The 13063-nt window shown below is 57.6% G+C and overlaps 1 protein-coding gene across 2 annotated transcripts in view; it reads left to right on the top strand.

Annotated features, from left to right (window-relative positions):
* Positions 1-13063, top strand: part of Fbln2 (fibulin 2) — a 72542-nt gene that overhangs the window by 33036 nt on the left and 26443 nt on the right. For both annotated transcript variants that reach the window (XM_047534946.1, XM_047534945.1), the window contains exons 3-4: positions 8394-8502; positions 10224-10353. In XM_047534946.1, the coding sequence (XP_047390902.1) occupies positions 8394-8502; positions 10224-10353 (239 nt within the window). The remainder of the gene's footprint in view (positions 1-8393; positions 8503-10223; positions 10354-13063) is intronic.

Genomic DNA, 13063 nt, shown 5'->3' with positions numbered 1-13063 from the left:
AGCCCTTTCCCTCAGCCATGCCTGGCCGGCCGCCGCCATCCCATCACAGGAGGGCGGGGCCTCCACCCGGTCCGCCGGGTCCCTCCTCCCGGGGACAGCCCGCGTGGGTGGGGCATGTGCCCCGGGCCAGGCCCCGCTCATCCTTGGACGGTACCGTCCCTCTAGCTTCAGGAGACCCTGCCCAGGGGGCGGGATGGTTCCCTGGTCGGTGCCCATTTCACGGTCAGGGTAACTGAGGCCCCAAGGCCCAGGGAGCAGGGATGTGCTGGCCACCAGCTTGCTTCTGGGCACTTCCAGCTCCGAGTGCGCCCGTGCCTGTTGACTGAGGTTCCGGGACCCCTCGGGGTGCCCGTGGCAGAGGCTGGGAGCCCGGCCTCCTGCTCCCGCTGTCCAGGGCCTCCAGCCCTGCCCCTCGCTGTCCCCCGCCCTGCACAGGAATGCTGGCCCAGGTGCCCCGGCTTTAGCAGGAACCAGAAGGGCCCTCAGTGCGACCTCAGGGATGCCGAGGAGCCTGTGGAAGGCGCGAGAGGAAAGGCAGGTCTCGGGAAGGGCCACCTGGCCAGCAAGGCCACCCAGCTCCACCCGGGAGGCCCAGCCTGGCCCGTAACCTTGGCTTTGCTAAGAGACGCCAGGAGCCGGAGTTTCACAGAAAAGCTCCCAACTTTCTGAATGTTCTGGAAGCTCCTTCAAATGCTTTCCTAGAAAAGGCAGTGGCCCCGGCCTGCCGGTGCCACCTGGACTCCCGGGCCAGACCTCTCTGTCCCCTCCCACCCCTGCGGACGCACAGAGGCCCAGGGCGGAGGCCCAGGAGCCCTGACCCCAGCCAGTGCGCCCTGCCCGGCCCGCCCCGCCCGGCTGAGTCAAGGCTGTTGGGAAAGAGCCTCGCGGAGGGACGGCGGAGGCCAGCGGGGCCGGGCGGCGGCGTGAGCCGCACCTGGTGGCCGCAGTCGGAGCTGCCTGACGCAGCCCAGGCCTCCAGGAGAAGCTGCCCGAGCCCAGGTTCCCGGAGAGCTGGGGTCGCGCGTGCACGGGTGGCCGAGCCCCAGGAGGCCACAGGGCCAAGCAGACTGGAGGGAAGGTCTGGATGCGAGCGGAGCAGAATTGGGGGGCACGGCCGCCTGGGTGCAGTGGGCCAGGGCCCAGCGTGGGTGTGGCTGGGGCTTCCTGGGGTGAATCAGCAGGGGCCGCCCGTGCGGGGTACCGAGTGAGCAGCCTGAGGCCAGGTGGAGAGGCCACGTGGGCAGGCGGGACCTGAGACTGAAGCTGGGGCACGTGCTTTGGTCTGGGTGGGAAATGTTCCCGAGAGCCTGTGCCTTCAAGGCTTCCTCTGCAGCTTGGTCCTGTCGGGAGGTGGGAAGTTGAAGAGGCGAGGCCTTGTGGGTGGTCTTGAGGTCACTGGGGGCGTGTCTTCAGGGGGACCCGGGGATACCCATCTCTTCCTCCCTTCCCGCACACCCCACGAGGTGAGCTTTTTGACAAGCTCCTACTATGGTGTGCCACCCCAGGCCCAAAGCCACAGGGCCAGCCCCTCATGGACTGCAAACTCCCCAACTGTGAGCTGAAGCAAACCTTTTTGCTTTATAAGTTGATTTTCTCCGGTTACTTGTTATAGTGACAGAAAACTGACTAATGCAGCGCAGGTCAGGGCAGGAGGAGAAACTGAGCAGAGGACAGCAGTGCTTTTGTCCCTTCCCCAGCAGGTTGGCTGTACCTGGCAGTGGGGATGGGGTGGTGGTGGGTGGGTGGCAGAGGATGGTCTTATTGTTCCTCTTCCTTCACTGTCTGGCCCCTAGAGCTAGGATGCAGGCTGTTCTTTGAAACAGAAAGAAGCCTGTCAGGAATTTCTGCACTTTTCTGAATGAGGGCCCCACTTGCTTCTCTCTTTCTTTTTGTGTAGAGTCTGCCTCCCATTGGTTGTAAGCATCTGAATAATCATAACCTACATGTGTATGTGTTTTTTATTTTCATATTTTGGTACCAGGGACTGAACCCAGGGGTGCGTAACCACTGATCCACATCCCCAGCCCTTTTTATATTTTATTTAGAGACAGGGTCTCACTAAGTTGCTGAGGCTGGCCTCCAACTTGTGATCCTCCTGCTTCGGCCTCCTGAGCTGCTGGGATTACAGGTGTGTGCCACTACACTTGGCTCACATTTTGATCTTTATTTTTGTGTGTGGGGGGGTCCCAGGGATTGAACTCAGGACACTTAACCACTGAGCCACCTCCCCAACCCTGTTTTGTATTTTATTTAGGGACAGGGTCTCACTGAGTTGCTCAGTGCCTCCCTCTTGCTGAGGCTGGCTTTGAACCACGATCCTCCTATCTCAGCCTCCCGAGCCCCTGGAATGACGAGCATGCGCCGTTTTGATCTTGATGCTGTATTGTAGGACCCTAAAGCAGTCTTTTCTCCTGTATTACTAATCCTCACTGTGACCCTACATTTCACACGATTCCCAATTCCCTAATTCCATCTGGTCCTCAGACCATGTTCATATGTCTCTACGTGCCCCCCAAGCGTATGGTGTGGCTCATTTTGCAAAAGTTATGTCTGATCCATCAGTTCCCATGGAAACCACCGTTCTGACCTGTCAATTAACCTCGCCTGTTTTGCATAACGGGAACTCGACAGCCTGACCTTCCCAGCGTCTGGCTTTTTCAGTGCCAAGTAATAGACGGAAGACTCCCTTCTGTCCTCCTACACTTACGCCGTCATTTGCACTTAAATCGCACCGAGCAGTTAAAATTTCCCCTCAAGATTCAGCGGTAGGAAGGAATCGAGGTTTATTGATATGCCGGAATGCCAGAGACATCTGGGTGGTTTTAGTTTGGGGCTGCGGTGAGTGCGATGGCTGAGCTCCTTCCCGCTTGTGTCTCTTGGAAGATTCCAGCATTCCTGTCTGTTGGATGTACACCTCGGAGCGGATTTGCTGCATCAAAGGATCTGCTTAGCGTTAGCCGATGCTGCCAAGTGGTTTTCCAGAGCGTACTGCCAATTGACATGGCTGGCAGCGCCGCACAGGACTTCCAGTCTCTCGGCATCTTTGCCAGCACTGGAGGTTAACATTTTCTTTTGTTTTAGCCCATCTGATGGACTTGCGGCCGTCCCTCTTTGTGGTTTTAGTTTTGTATTCCCTCCGACGTTGGGGTGTGGAGTACGTTTTGTGCGATTATTGGCCATTATGTGGTCTTTTTTCTGGTTGTAAGATTCGGTTTCCCTCTCTCACTGGTTCATAGGAATTTATTACCTTCTGGTCGTGCGTCCCGTGTTGGATTCCAGGGTCTCGTCTTGTTCTGTGATCTGCCTTTGCCTTTCCGGATGCTGTCGCATGAATCTGTTCCTGATGCCCTCACCAGAGGAACACAGAGGCGTTGCTGGGGATGGAATCTAGGGGTGCTCAACCCCTGAGCCACCTCCCCAGCCCTTTTTATATTTTATTTAGAGACAGGGCCTCACTGAGTTGCTTAGGGCCTCGCTGAGTTGCTCAGGCTGGCCTCTAACTTCCAGTCCTCCTGCCTCGGCCTCCAAAGCCACTGGGATTAGAGGCTTGTGCCACCTCGCCCAGCTGGTAAAGGGGAACCTGTATCTCAAGTGTCGCTGGTGACTACCATGGGGCTTGAGAGCCATTTCACAGATGAAGCCTGTCCTTTAAGCCCCTCGTGTGACCTTGGGCATGTTCCTTAGCTTCTTCGGACCTCGGTTCTTCCAGCGGGGTAGCCACTGACACCCCAGGATCTGACTCAAGGTCTTAGTGGGAAGGGGAGCCCTGGCCCCCGACCTGTCCCAGGATACGGCTCCGGCCTGGGGCGGTCCTGGCCCCTTGGTCTGGCAGAACTGAAGGGTCAGGCATGGAGGGCAGACTTGGGCCTCTGCTGGCAGGGGCCTTGGGAAAGGACTTGGAGGAGCTGGTGACCCAGAGGCCCTGGAAGCACGGGTGGGTGGGCGAGCTCTCCGCCCTCCTCTCCTTTCCCTCCTCCAGCCAGGGGCCTCCACCGTGGCGCTGCCCAGGTTAGGACCCTGCGCCTGCCCTTAGTGCGGGCATGTGCTCTGGGCAGGTTGGGCCTCTGTCTGCCCGTCTGTAAAATGGGTTCTCCAAGACAGCCAGAGGCTGGGTGCAGGCTGCAGCCACACTGATGGCCGCCAGACCCAAGGCCAGCTGCTCAGCAGGACTGGGTCACCTCTCTGGGCTGGACGTGGTGCTCAGCAAGTGCCGGACCAAACCCCTCATAGGGGCGAGATGCCGGCAGGGCGGGGAACAGCCGTGGGGCAGAGAGCCGGTGAGCGGGGCGCAGGCCCCGGGCCGTCCTGGAAGCCATCTCTCAGGGCTGACTGGGCCTAGTGGCTCCTGCTCCGTCCCCGCCATCCTGGCCAGTGTCTGGGATCCTGGGGCCAGAAACAGAGCTGAGCTCAGGAATCCCTGCTCATCCGCTTGACGGAGCCCATGAGAAGGCCCCGGGCACCGGGCCTCCAGGGAGGCCTCCTGGCCCTGCAGGTCCTAGCGGCTGTTTGCTCGGCCCCAGAGCATCCTGTTCAGACCCTGGGCTGGCGGAGAGGCCCATCCCCTCCTGCCAGGTGCAGAAGCTGCCCCTGCATTTCCAAAGCCAGAATTCTTTAGGGCTTTAATGTCCAGAGGAAGACACCCGGTCTGGAGGGGTCACGACCTCTGGGCCGATCCTTCCGGACCCCATTGTCCTGGGATCACAGGAGGTTAGAATTCCTGGAATCTGGGGTCCTTTTGTATCACACAAGTTTCTTGCCCTGATACCTGCCTCCAATAAAAAGCAAACCCAGACGACAAAAGGGTGAACAGTGACTGGGGCTCCCTTGCCCTCCCCTCCTGGGGGCTGGGCAGCTCCCCAGGACAAACGTTGTTAGGAGAGGCTTGGGTCCCCTTCCAGAAAGGCCTCCTGAGTAGCCAGGACTCCCTTTAGAATAACAAATGGCAGTTATTACCCAAACTATTCAGCATTGGCTCTTTAAATTTCACCATAGTGCATTCAGAAGTTGCTTCATGTAAGTACATACAGTTCGAATTTTTTTTTTTTTGGTACCAGGGATTGAACCCAGGGCTGCTTACCCACTGAGCCACCTCCCCAGCCCCTTTTTATATTTTATTTAGAGACAGGGTCTCACTGAGTTGCTGAGGGCCTCGCTAAGTTGCTGAGGCTGGCCTCCAACTTTCGATCCTCCTGCCTCAGCCTCCCAAGCCACTGAGATGACCGGCGTGCACCACTGCACCCAGCTGAAATTGAAGTCTTGATGGTGGCATTTTGGGGCAGGTGGAGGCACCCAGGGTCCCTGGGTCCTGGGCCAGGGGTATCTGTGCCGTGTTAAGTTTGGATGGCCAGCTTTGGTGCTGTCTTCTGACAGCAGATGTCAACTTCCAGGGACTCACTGAGTCATTCAGCAAGCACTGATTGACACCCACTCCACTGTGCGTTAGGTAGGCACCGTGCCAGGGGCTGGAGCATGGCCATGAATAAGATAGATCAGGCTATGCCATCTGCTGCTGGTATTGCAGAGGAGGGAACAGACACATGGGGACCTAAACTCAAATGCAAAAGTGGATCTTTTTTTGGTACCAAGATTGATCCCAGGGCACTTAACCCCTGAGCCACGTCCCCAGCCCTTTTTAGATTATATTTAGAGACAGAGACTCACTGAGTTGCTTAGTTCTCACTAAGTTGTTGAGGCTGGCCTCCAACTTGTGATCCTCATGCCTCAGCCTCCTGGGCCACTGGGATTACCAGCATGCACCACCACGCCCGGCTCAGAGGATCTTCCATAGCTATAAGTGCTGTGGGATTTAAGAGTGAGTGACTTAATGAGACAGTGACCAGCTGGTGAAGTGTGCTGTGTTTTACCAGATATTGTACCCCTTTAAATAATCAGTGATGTAAAGATTTACCTTTTTGTGTATAGATTTTACTTCTCAAGAAGGCTCTCTTTGTCCTAAGATTATTTTCTTAGGTTTCCTTCTAGTGCTGCCCGGGTAGATTTAGAAGTTATTTGTTGACTATTTGTTGAATTTATTTGTCATCAAGTGTTTCTCAACATCACCTATTAGATTCGTTCTGTGTTAGCTTTCCATTGCTGTGATAAAATACCTGAGATTAACAACTGGAAAAGAGAAAAGGTTTTTGTTGGCTCACAGTTTCCCAGGTTGAAGTCTGCGGTTGGGTGGACAGGCTTTGGACCTATAGTGGAGCAGAACATCAGGGCTTCAGGGCTGGGAGGACGTGGTGGGGCAAAGCTGCTCTCCTCTTGGTGTCTAGGAAGCACACAGAGAGGAAGGACAGGGTCTCAGTATCCCCTTCAGAGACACGCCCCCAATGACCTAACTTCCTCCCATTAGACTCCGCCTCTTGAAGGTTCCAACACCTCCCATAGTACCCAAGCCTTCACCACTCGGGCCTCCGAGGGACGTGTAAGACCCAAACTGAAACCTTTTCCCTGCTGTGTTTGAATGCCAGCCCTGTCACGGATGCAGTTCTGTGTCTGCCGTCTGTTCTGCCCTGCTGGTCGCCTTATCTCTGTTCTGATCATGAGCATTTGAAAGCGTACTCCGACATTAGCAGGGAGAGTCTCGCTCCCTCCCATCTTCTTTGTCAGAAATCCTGCCGGGTGTTCTTACCCATTTCTTTCCTTGCATGCATTTTCAAATCATCTCGACAAATTCCATAAGACATCATGCCCAGGACTCCGATTACAGTTGCACTGACCGTGTAGATGAAGTAGAGGAGGATCCACAGCGTTCAGGCATTGACCTGACATCCAGACGCATGGCGTGTCCTTAGAGCAAAGCGTCCTGTTGTATCTATTGGACAGTTAATTTTTTCCTTCATGTTGCTCCGTAATGTTTACTGTTGGTTTATTCCTAGATTTGTTTCTCTTTAAAATGGGATCTCTTTCTTTCCTTTTCCCTCTATTCTCCCTCCCTTCCTTCCTTCCTTCTTTCCCACCTTCCCTCCTTCTTTTCTTCCTTTTCTCCTTCCTTTCTTTTCTTTTTTTTCAGCCCCCAGGACTCTTTACCACTAAACTACATCTCCAGCCCTTTTTATTTTTTATTGAGAGCCAGGGTCTCACTGAGTTGCTGAGGCTGGCCTCCACCTTGTGATCCTCCTACCTCAGCCTCCCAAGCCCCTGGGAGCCCCTGGGAGCCCCCATGTCCCACCATGCCCGGCTGGTGTGTTGTATCAATGGCAGTTTCTTGCCAGCTTTAGCTATTTTAGAAATGTCTCCTCATCTGTCAGCATTCTGTGGCATTTGACTGGAGTTCTTTGATCCATAGGCAGTTGACGTGGTCCGATTCTTCAGTTTGGAGTGTTTTATTTTTCCTCCTTCGGCAAGGCCGGGGATGAAACCCAGGGCCTTGCTCAGGCTAGGCGACCCCTGCCACTGAGCCCCAGCCCCTGCCCGACCTGATGCCTCCCGCCTCCCCATTCACACACGGCTGACTCTCCGCCAGGGAGCGTCCTGAGCTGTGCCCCTGCCTTGTCGTGGCATCTTAGATCAGCTTGAGAGTCGGGGGTCTTTGTGTCCCTTGGGGTTCCTTTGGGGACCTCTCTTGGGGAAGCCTCACGGGAAGCTGGGCCGGGCTGTGGTCTCACTGTAGCTCTGTGTACTCTGATCCCTCTGGAGCATCAGCGGCCCCCCTCTTTGAGTCAGTTACTGTTGGTACCCCTCCCGACTTCTGTTGGGGAGGACTTGGCCTCCAGGCTACGCCACAGAGGGGTGACTGAGCCACAGTCCTCCCGGCCGCCCCACAGAGGGGTGACTGAGCCACAGTCCTCCCGGGCCGCCCCACAGATGAGTGACTGAGCCACAGTCCTCCCGGGCCGCCCCACAGATGAGTGACTGAGCCACAGTCCTCCTGGGCTGCCCCACAGATGAGTGACTGAGCCACAGTCCTCCCGGGCCGCCCCACAGAGGGGTGACTGAGCCACAGTCCTCCCAGGCCGCCCCACAGATGAATGACTGAGCCACAGTCCTCCCGGGCCGCCCCACAGATGGGTGACTGAGCCACAGTCCTCCCAGGCCGCCCCACAGATGAGTGACTGAGCCACAGTCCTCCCGGGCCGCCCCACAGAGCAGGAGACTGAGCCACAGTCATCCCGGGCTGCCCCATAGAGCAGGAGACTGAGCCACAGTCCTCCCGGGCCGCCCCACAGAGGGGTGACTGAGCCACAGTCCTCCCGGGCCGCCCCACAGAGTGGAGACTGAGCAACGGGCGGCCGGTGCATCTCAGCAGGGGCGGAGGCGTGTCCCTGCGGCCGGGTCTGGACGTGGCCGGGCCTGGACCTGCCGGCTGCAGGCTGTGCTGGTGGGTGGCCCTGGACACCTGGCAGCTGTGGCGGCCTCTGGGGGTGACTCGCCCCGCTCGCCCCGACTAGGTTCCACCAAGGACCTGATCGAGTCGTGCTGTGCGGCCGGACAGCAGGCGGCCATCGACAACGACGAGTGCGCGCAGTTCGCGGAGGGCGCGGAGGGCGACGTCTGTCGGTAAGGCGGGCCCCGGGCTCGGGAGGGAGCGCCAGGCCGCCCGGCGTCACGAGCGGCCTCAGGGCGCCACCGTGTGGAGCAGCGGGACGTCCGGCCGCGGGCGTGGTGCTCCCCTGGGCGGCGCTGCCCTCCCGAGTCGCGGAGGAGGGCGGCCTGAAGCAGGAAAGGTGGCCTGGCGGCCTGGATGCCGGGCCTGTGCTGAGGCAGAGCGTCTGGCGGAAGGAGGTGGCGAAACCTCATGGCAGCCAGGACACAGGGACCGGCAGTGGGAAAGGGCTGGTCCCCAAGGCACGACCCCAGGGCCCCCCTGCTTCACTTGGGTTCCACCTCCTGTGGTTTCCACCACCTCCCAATAGTCTATTAAAATCATGAATCCAGCTGGCACAGTGCTGCACGCCTGTCATCCCAGCAGCTTGGGAGGCTGAGGCAGGAGGATCGCAAGTTGGAGGCCAGCCTCAACCACTCAGCAAGACCCTGAGCAACTCAGCGAGATCCTGTCTCTAAATAAAATATAAAAGGGCTGGGGAGGTGGCTCAGGGGTTGAGCACCCCTGGGTTCAATCCTTGGTACAAAACAACAACAACAACAACAACCTTATGCGTCCATCCCTGCATTAATCCACTGGTGACGTCAGGGCCGTCGTGATCCAGTCACCTGCCTGCTGAAGGCCACCTCTGAACATCGCTGTGTCGGGGACCAAGCCGTCAACACAGGAGCCCTTGGGGGGCACTCGAGAGCCAGTCTGGAACCACTCCCACGACTCTTCTCAGCCCTCATTTTCCCTACTTGGCAGCCCTGGGGTCCCCTGAGGCCTGGCCCCGAGTGCCCTCCAGGGCTGCCGGCTGCTTCTGACTCCAGCCTCTGTGCCACGGAGCCGGTGAGACCCCGGCTTCCCCTTGCTGGGCCCAGGAAAGATCTCTCTTTCCTGGAGAAACCGTCTTTGCCAGCCCACTCGGTTTCCCAGACCAGGAAGATGAGGTTCAGAGAGGCGACCCGATTGGCTTGAAGCCACACAGCTCGCTGCCACAGGGCCAGGATCGGAACCCGCGCTTCCCGCTGTCCGCCCCGCGCTACCTGCTCCAGGGACATTTAACTCCAGCCTGGCCTCTCCCCTCCTCCCTGCCATCCCCCAGTTGGGGGTCGGAGGAGTCGAGTTCTAACCCAGCCGCCCGGGTGGGCTCTCCGCCACAGACTCACCAGCCCCCTCTGCCCTGGGCGGCCCTGGGAGATCCACGGGCGGCGACCGCAGGCTGCTTTCCCCAGGCGGGCCCGCCACCTTTTCTGGGTCTGTCTGTCCTTCTCAGGCCTGACAGACGGGCTCGAGTGCCAGCCCTTCCCGCCAGTGATCAGGAACACACAGGTCCAAGTCAGTCCCAGTGAGACGGAGGGGCTGCTCCCGCCTCACACCAGCTCTGGGTCTGCTTGCTGTGGGAGCCCCCTCTGCTTCCCCCCTTTTTTAAGTTTTTGGTCCCAGGGTTGAACCCAGGGCTGCTAACCCCTGAGCCACGTCCCCAGCCCTTTTCTATTTTATTTAGAGACAGGGTCTCGCTGAGTTGCTGAGAGCCTCGGCGAGTGGTTGAGGCTGGCCTCCATCTTGCCATCCTCCTGCCTCAGCCTCCCTAGCCGCTGGGATGACGGGCATGTGCCACACTACCCGGCTTCTGTGAGACGGTGACCCCAGGAGAACAGGGGGCGCGGGCTGAGGCTCACCTCTCTTGCAGGACGGCCCAGAAGCACTGCTGCACCTCCTACCTGAAGGAGAGGAGCTGCGTGGCCGGCATCATGGCGGCCAAGGAGGGCGAGTCCTGTGGAGCTGAGGACGGCGACTCCTGCGGCGTCTCCCTCTACAAGGCAAGCCTGGACAGGAGTGGGCTGGCCCGGGTCTGCAGGTCCCCGAGGGCCCGCTCCTCCCTGCAGGGCTCCCTGCTGGGGACTAGGGCTCAGCAGCAGGCGGGGAGACCCGCCATCTATACAGAAAGGATCATCAGTGACCAGTTGACTCTGGGGGAGGGAGCAGCAGGTGCAAAGGCCCTGTGGTCGACCTGCGGGTAGCAGGGCCCAGGAGATCTGGAGGGGACCCGTACTGCAAGGGCAGTGGGAGCCGAGGTCACACGGGCCCTGGGCAGATGCGTCCATAGCCGGCAGGACCCTGGGGTTGGGTGGGCTGCTAGGGAGAAGGCTGCTAGGGAGAGTTTTGAGGGGCATAATCTGGTCCCTGGGAGTCGAAGGTGGTTCTCCCACACGGGGGGATGGGGTCAGCGCCCACCAGGCGGCAGAGGGGAGGGAGGGTGCTCCAGGCTGGAGCAGAGAGGGAGCTAGCTCACAGTGGCAGCGGTGTGCAGGGTGGCCCCAGGCCTGGCCGCAGGGGTCCTCAGACTGGAACCTGATGCTCAGGATGTTGGGGTGAAGCCCATCCTACTCTGTGTGTATACATGGAACTGTTTTGGGGACCTCATACGAGTGTCAGGATCTCCTTCTGGGATGGGCTTGTTGAACTTGGCATCATGTCCTGGAGATGGACCCATGCTGTAGCTTCAGCCAGAATTCCCTTCCTTTTTAAAGGCTGAGTATTACTCCACTCTCTGGCCAGACCACATTTCCTTATCCGTCCACCCTTCAGTGAACACGTGGGCAGCTTCCCGCCTTGGGCTCGTGGGAGTGATGCTGCGGTGAATGTGGGCATCAGACGGTCCCCTTCCTGAGCGCATGCAATTCTTCTGCTTAGATCGCCTGGGCTAGAACGTAGTCCAGGGGCCTTGCCTCGCTGCAAGGGAAGCTGGGAAATGTAGTCTTTATTCTGGGGAGGTCGGGTGCCCCCTGGAAATGAGGCAGAAGGAAGACAGACTGGTGTGGACCCCGAGGTGAGGGCAGAGAGGACTCTGGGCCGGTTTTACAAAACTCAAAAGGAGCTAGATCCCTTCGAAGACTCCTATGTCTCCCAAGCCTGGGGGTGGTGACGAGGACTCTCGGTGGGTGTGGCCCTGGGGGGAGGATTTGGACAGAGTTTTGTCACCGCAGGGTCAGTTTCCCCCCCAGAGCCCCTGATCTCGGCCTGCGTGGTTGACAGGCAAGTTTAGAATCACATTTCCGTCTTGGCATTTCAACGCTGGGCCGGTTCACTTCTCTCAGCCTCAGCTTCTCCATCTGTGAAATGGGACTAGTCGTCCGTGGTCCGTAGGGAGGTTGTGAAGGTGTGTGACGACGCCGATCTCTGTGTGTAAAATACTCGGCGGGTCTTCAGTTAGTGGCCATGCTCGACATTAGCACGTCCTGGGGTATCAGTCAGCTCCTGCTGTGTAACAAGCCATCCCAGGCCAGGCGGCTTATGCTTGGTTTGGTACATGAGTCTCTGGCCAGCTGAGTACCTCTGCTGACCTGGGCCCTGCTCAGCTGGCCCTGGCTGGGCTTGCTTGTGTGGCTGCCATCAGCTGATGGCCCCACCGAGGGCAGAGAGTTCAGGTTGGCCTTAAGTATGATAACTAGTCTCTGCTCCTTGTGGTCTCTTACCCTCCAGCAGGCTAGCTGGGGCTTGTACACCGAGGGGCAGAGTCGGATTCCAAGAAAAGGATCAAAGCATGCATTTTGGTCAGTTTTCTGGCACTGTGATAAAATACCTGAGATCTCCAACTTATAAGGAGAAAAGGTTTCTTTTGATTCACGGTTTCATAGTCCATGGTTGCTTGGCCTCATGGCCATTGGGCTTTTGGCGAGGCAATGTATCATAGTAGGAGTACCTGATGGAACTAGCTGCTCACCTCATGGTGGTCGGGAAACAAAAAGAGAGGAAGGGAGCAATGTCCCACGTCCCCTGAGATCTTGCCGTCAGCCCTACTGCTAGCCCGCACCTGTCCTACAGCATCAAGCTGCGGACCAAGCCTTGAACACAGGGGGCTTTGAGGGACATTCCCGATCCAAACCGTAGCAGCATGCAGGGCCTTTTGAGGCCTAGACTCAAAGTGGTACAGTATCACTTCTGTCTCCTCCTTTTGACCAAATCAAGTTAACGGGCACAACTAAGCGGTTGGGAAAATCCTTCCTTCCTTCCTCTACTGGAGATCGAACCCAGGGGTGCCTAACCACTGAGCTACATCCCCCGTTCTTTTTATGTTTTATTTAGAGACAGGGTCTCACTGAGTTGCTCAAGGCCTCACTAAGTTGCCAATACTGGCCTCTACCTTGTGATCCTCCTGCCTCAGCCTCCCTAGTCACTGGGATTGCAGGTGTGCCCCATTTTGCCCAACTATGCTAACTTACTTAGTAAGAGAAGTTGAAATATCATATAACAAAGACAGAAAACACAGGAAGGAGCGAACGATTGGGCTCTTAATACAACCAATATAGTTTTTCAAAAAATCAAACCAAATTTCTTGTTTAAGGCAGACAGCCTGAGATGGGCTAGATCTACACCTAGCTTTAGGGACCCGGCTTTCTCTTTTTCTGTTTAATCATTCTTTGCTTGGAGCTTCCGTCTTCATGGCCCAATGTGGCTGCGAGAGCTCCAGCCATCACATGTGCTCTAAGGAGGAGAGCAAAAATACATACTTCGAAGTAGAGTCAGTCT

The sequence above is a fragment of the Sciurus carolinensis genome, chromosome 19 (assembly GCF_902686445.1).
Source record: "Sciurus carolinensis chromosome 19, mSciCar1.2, whole genome shotgun sequence".
Taxonomy (NCBI): domain Eukaryota; kingdom Metazoa; phylum Chordata; class Mammalia; order Rodentia; family Sciuridae; genus Sciurus; species Sciurus carolinensis.
The sequence above is the reverse complement of the archived record's forward strand: the minus strand, read 5'-3'. Positions and strand labels throughout refer to the sequence as shown.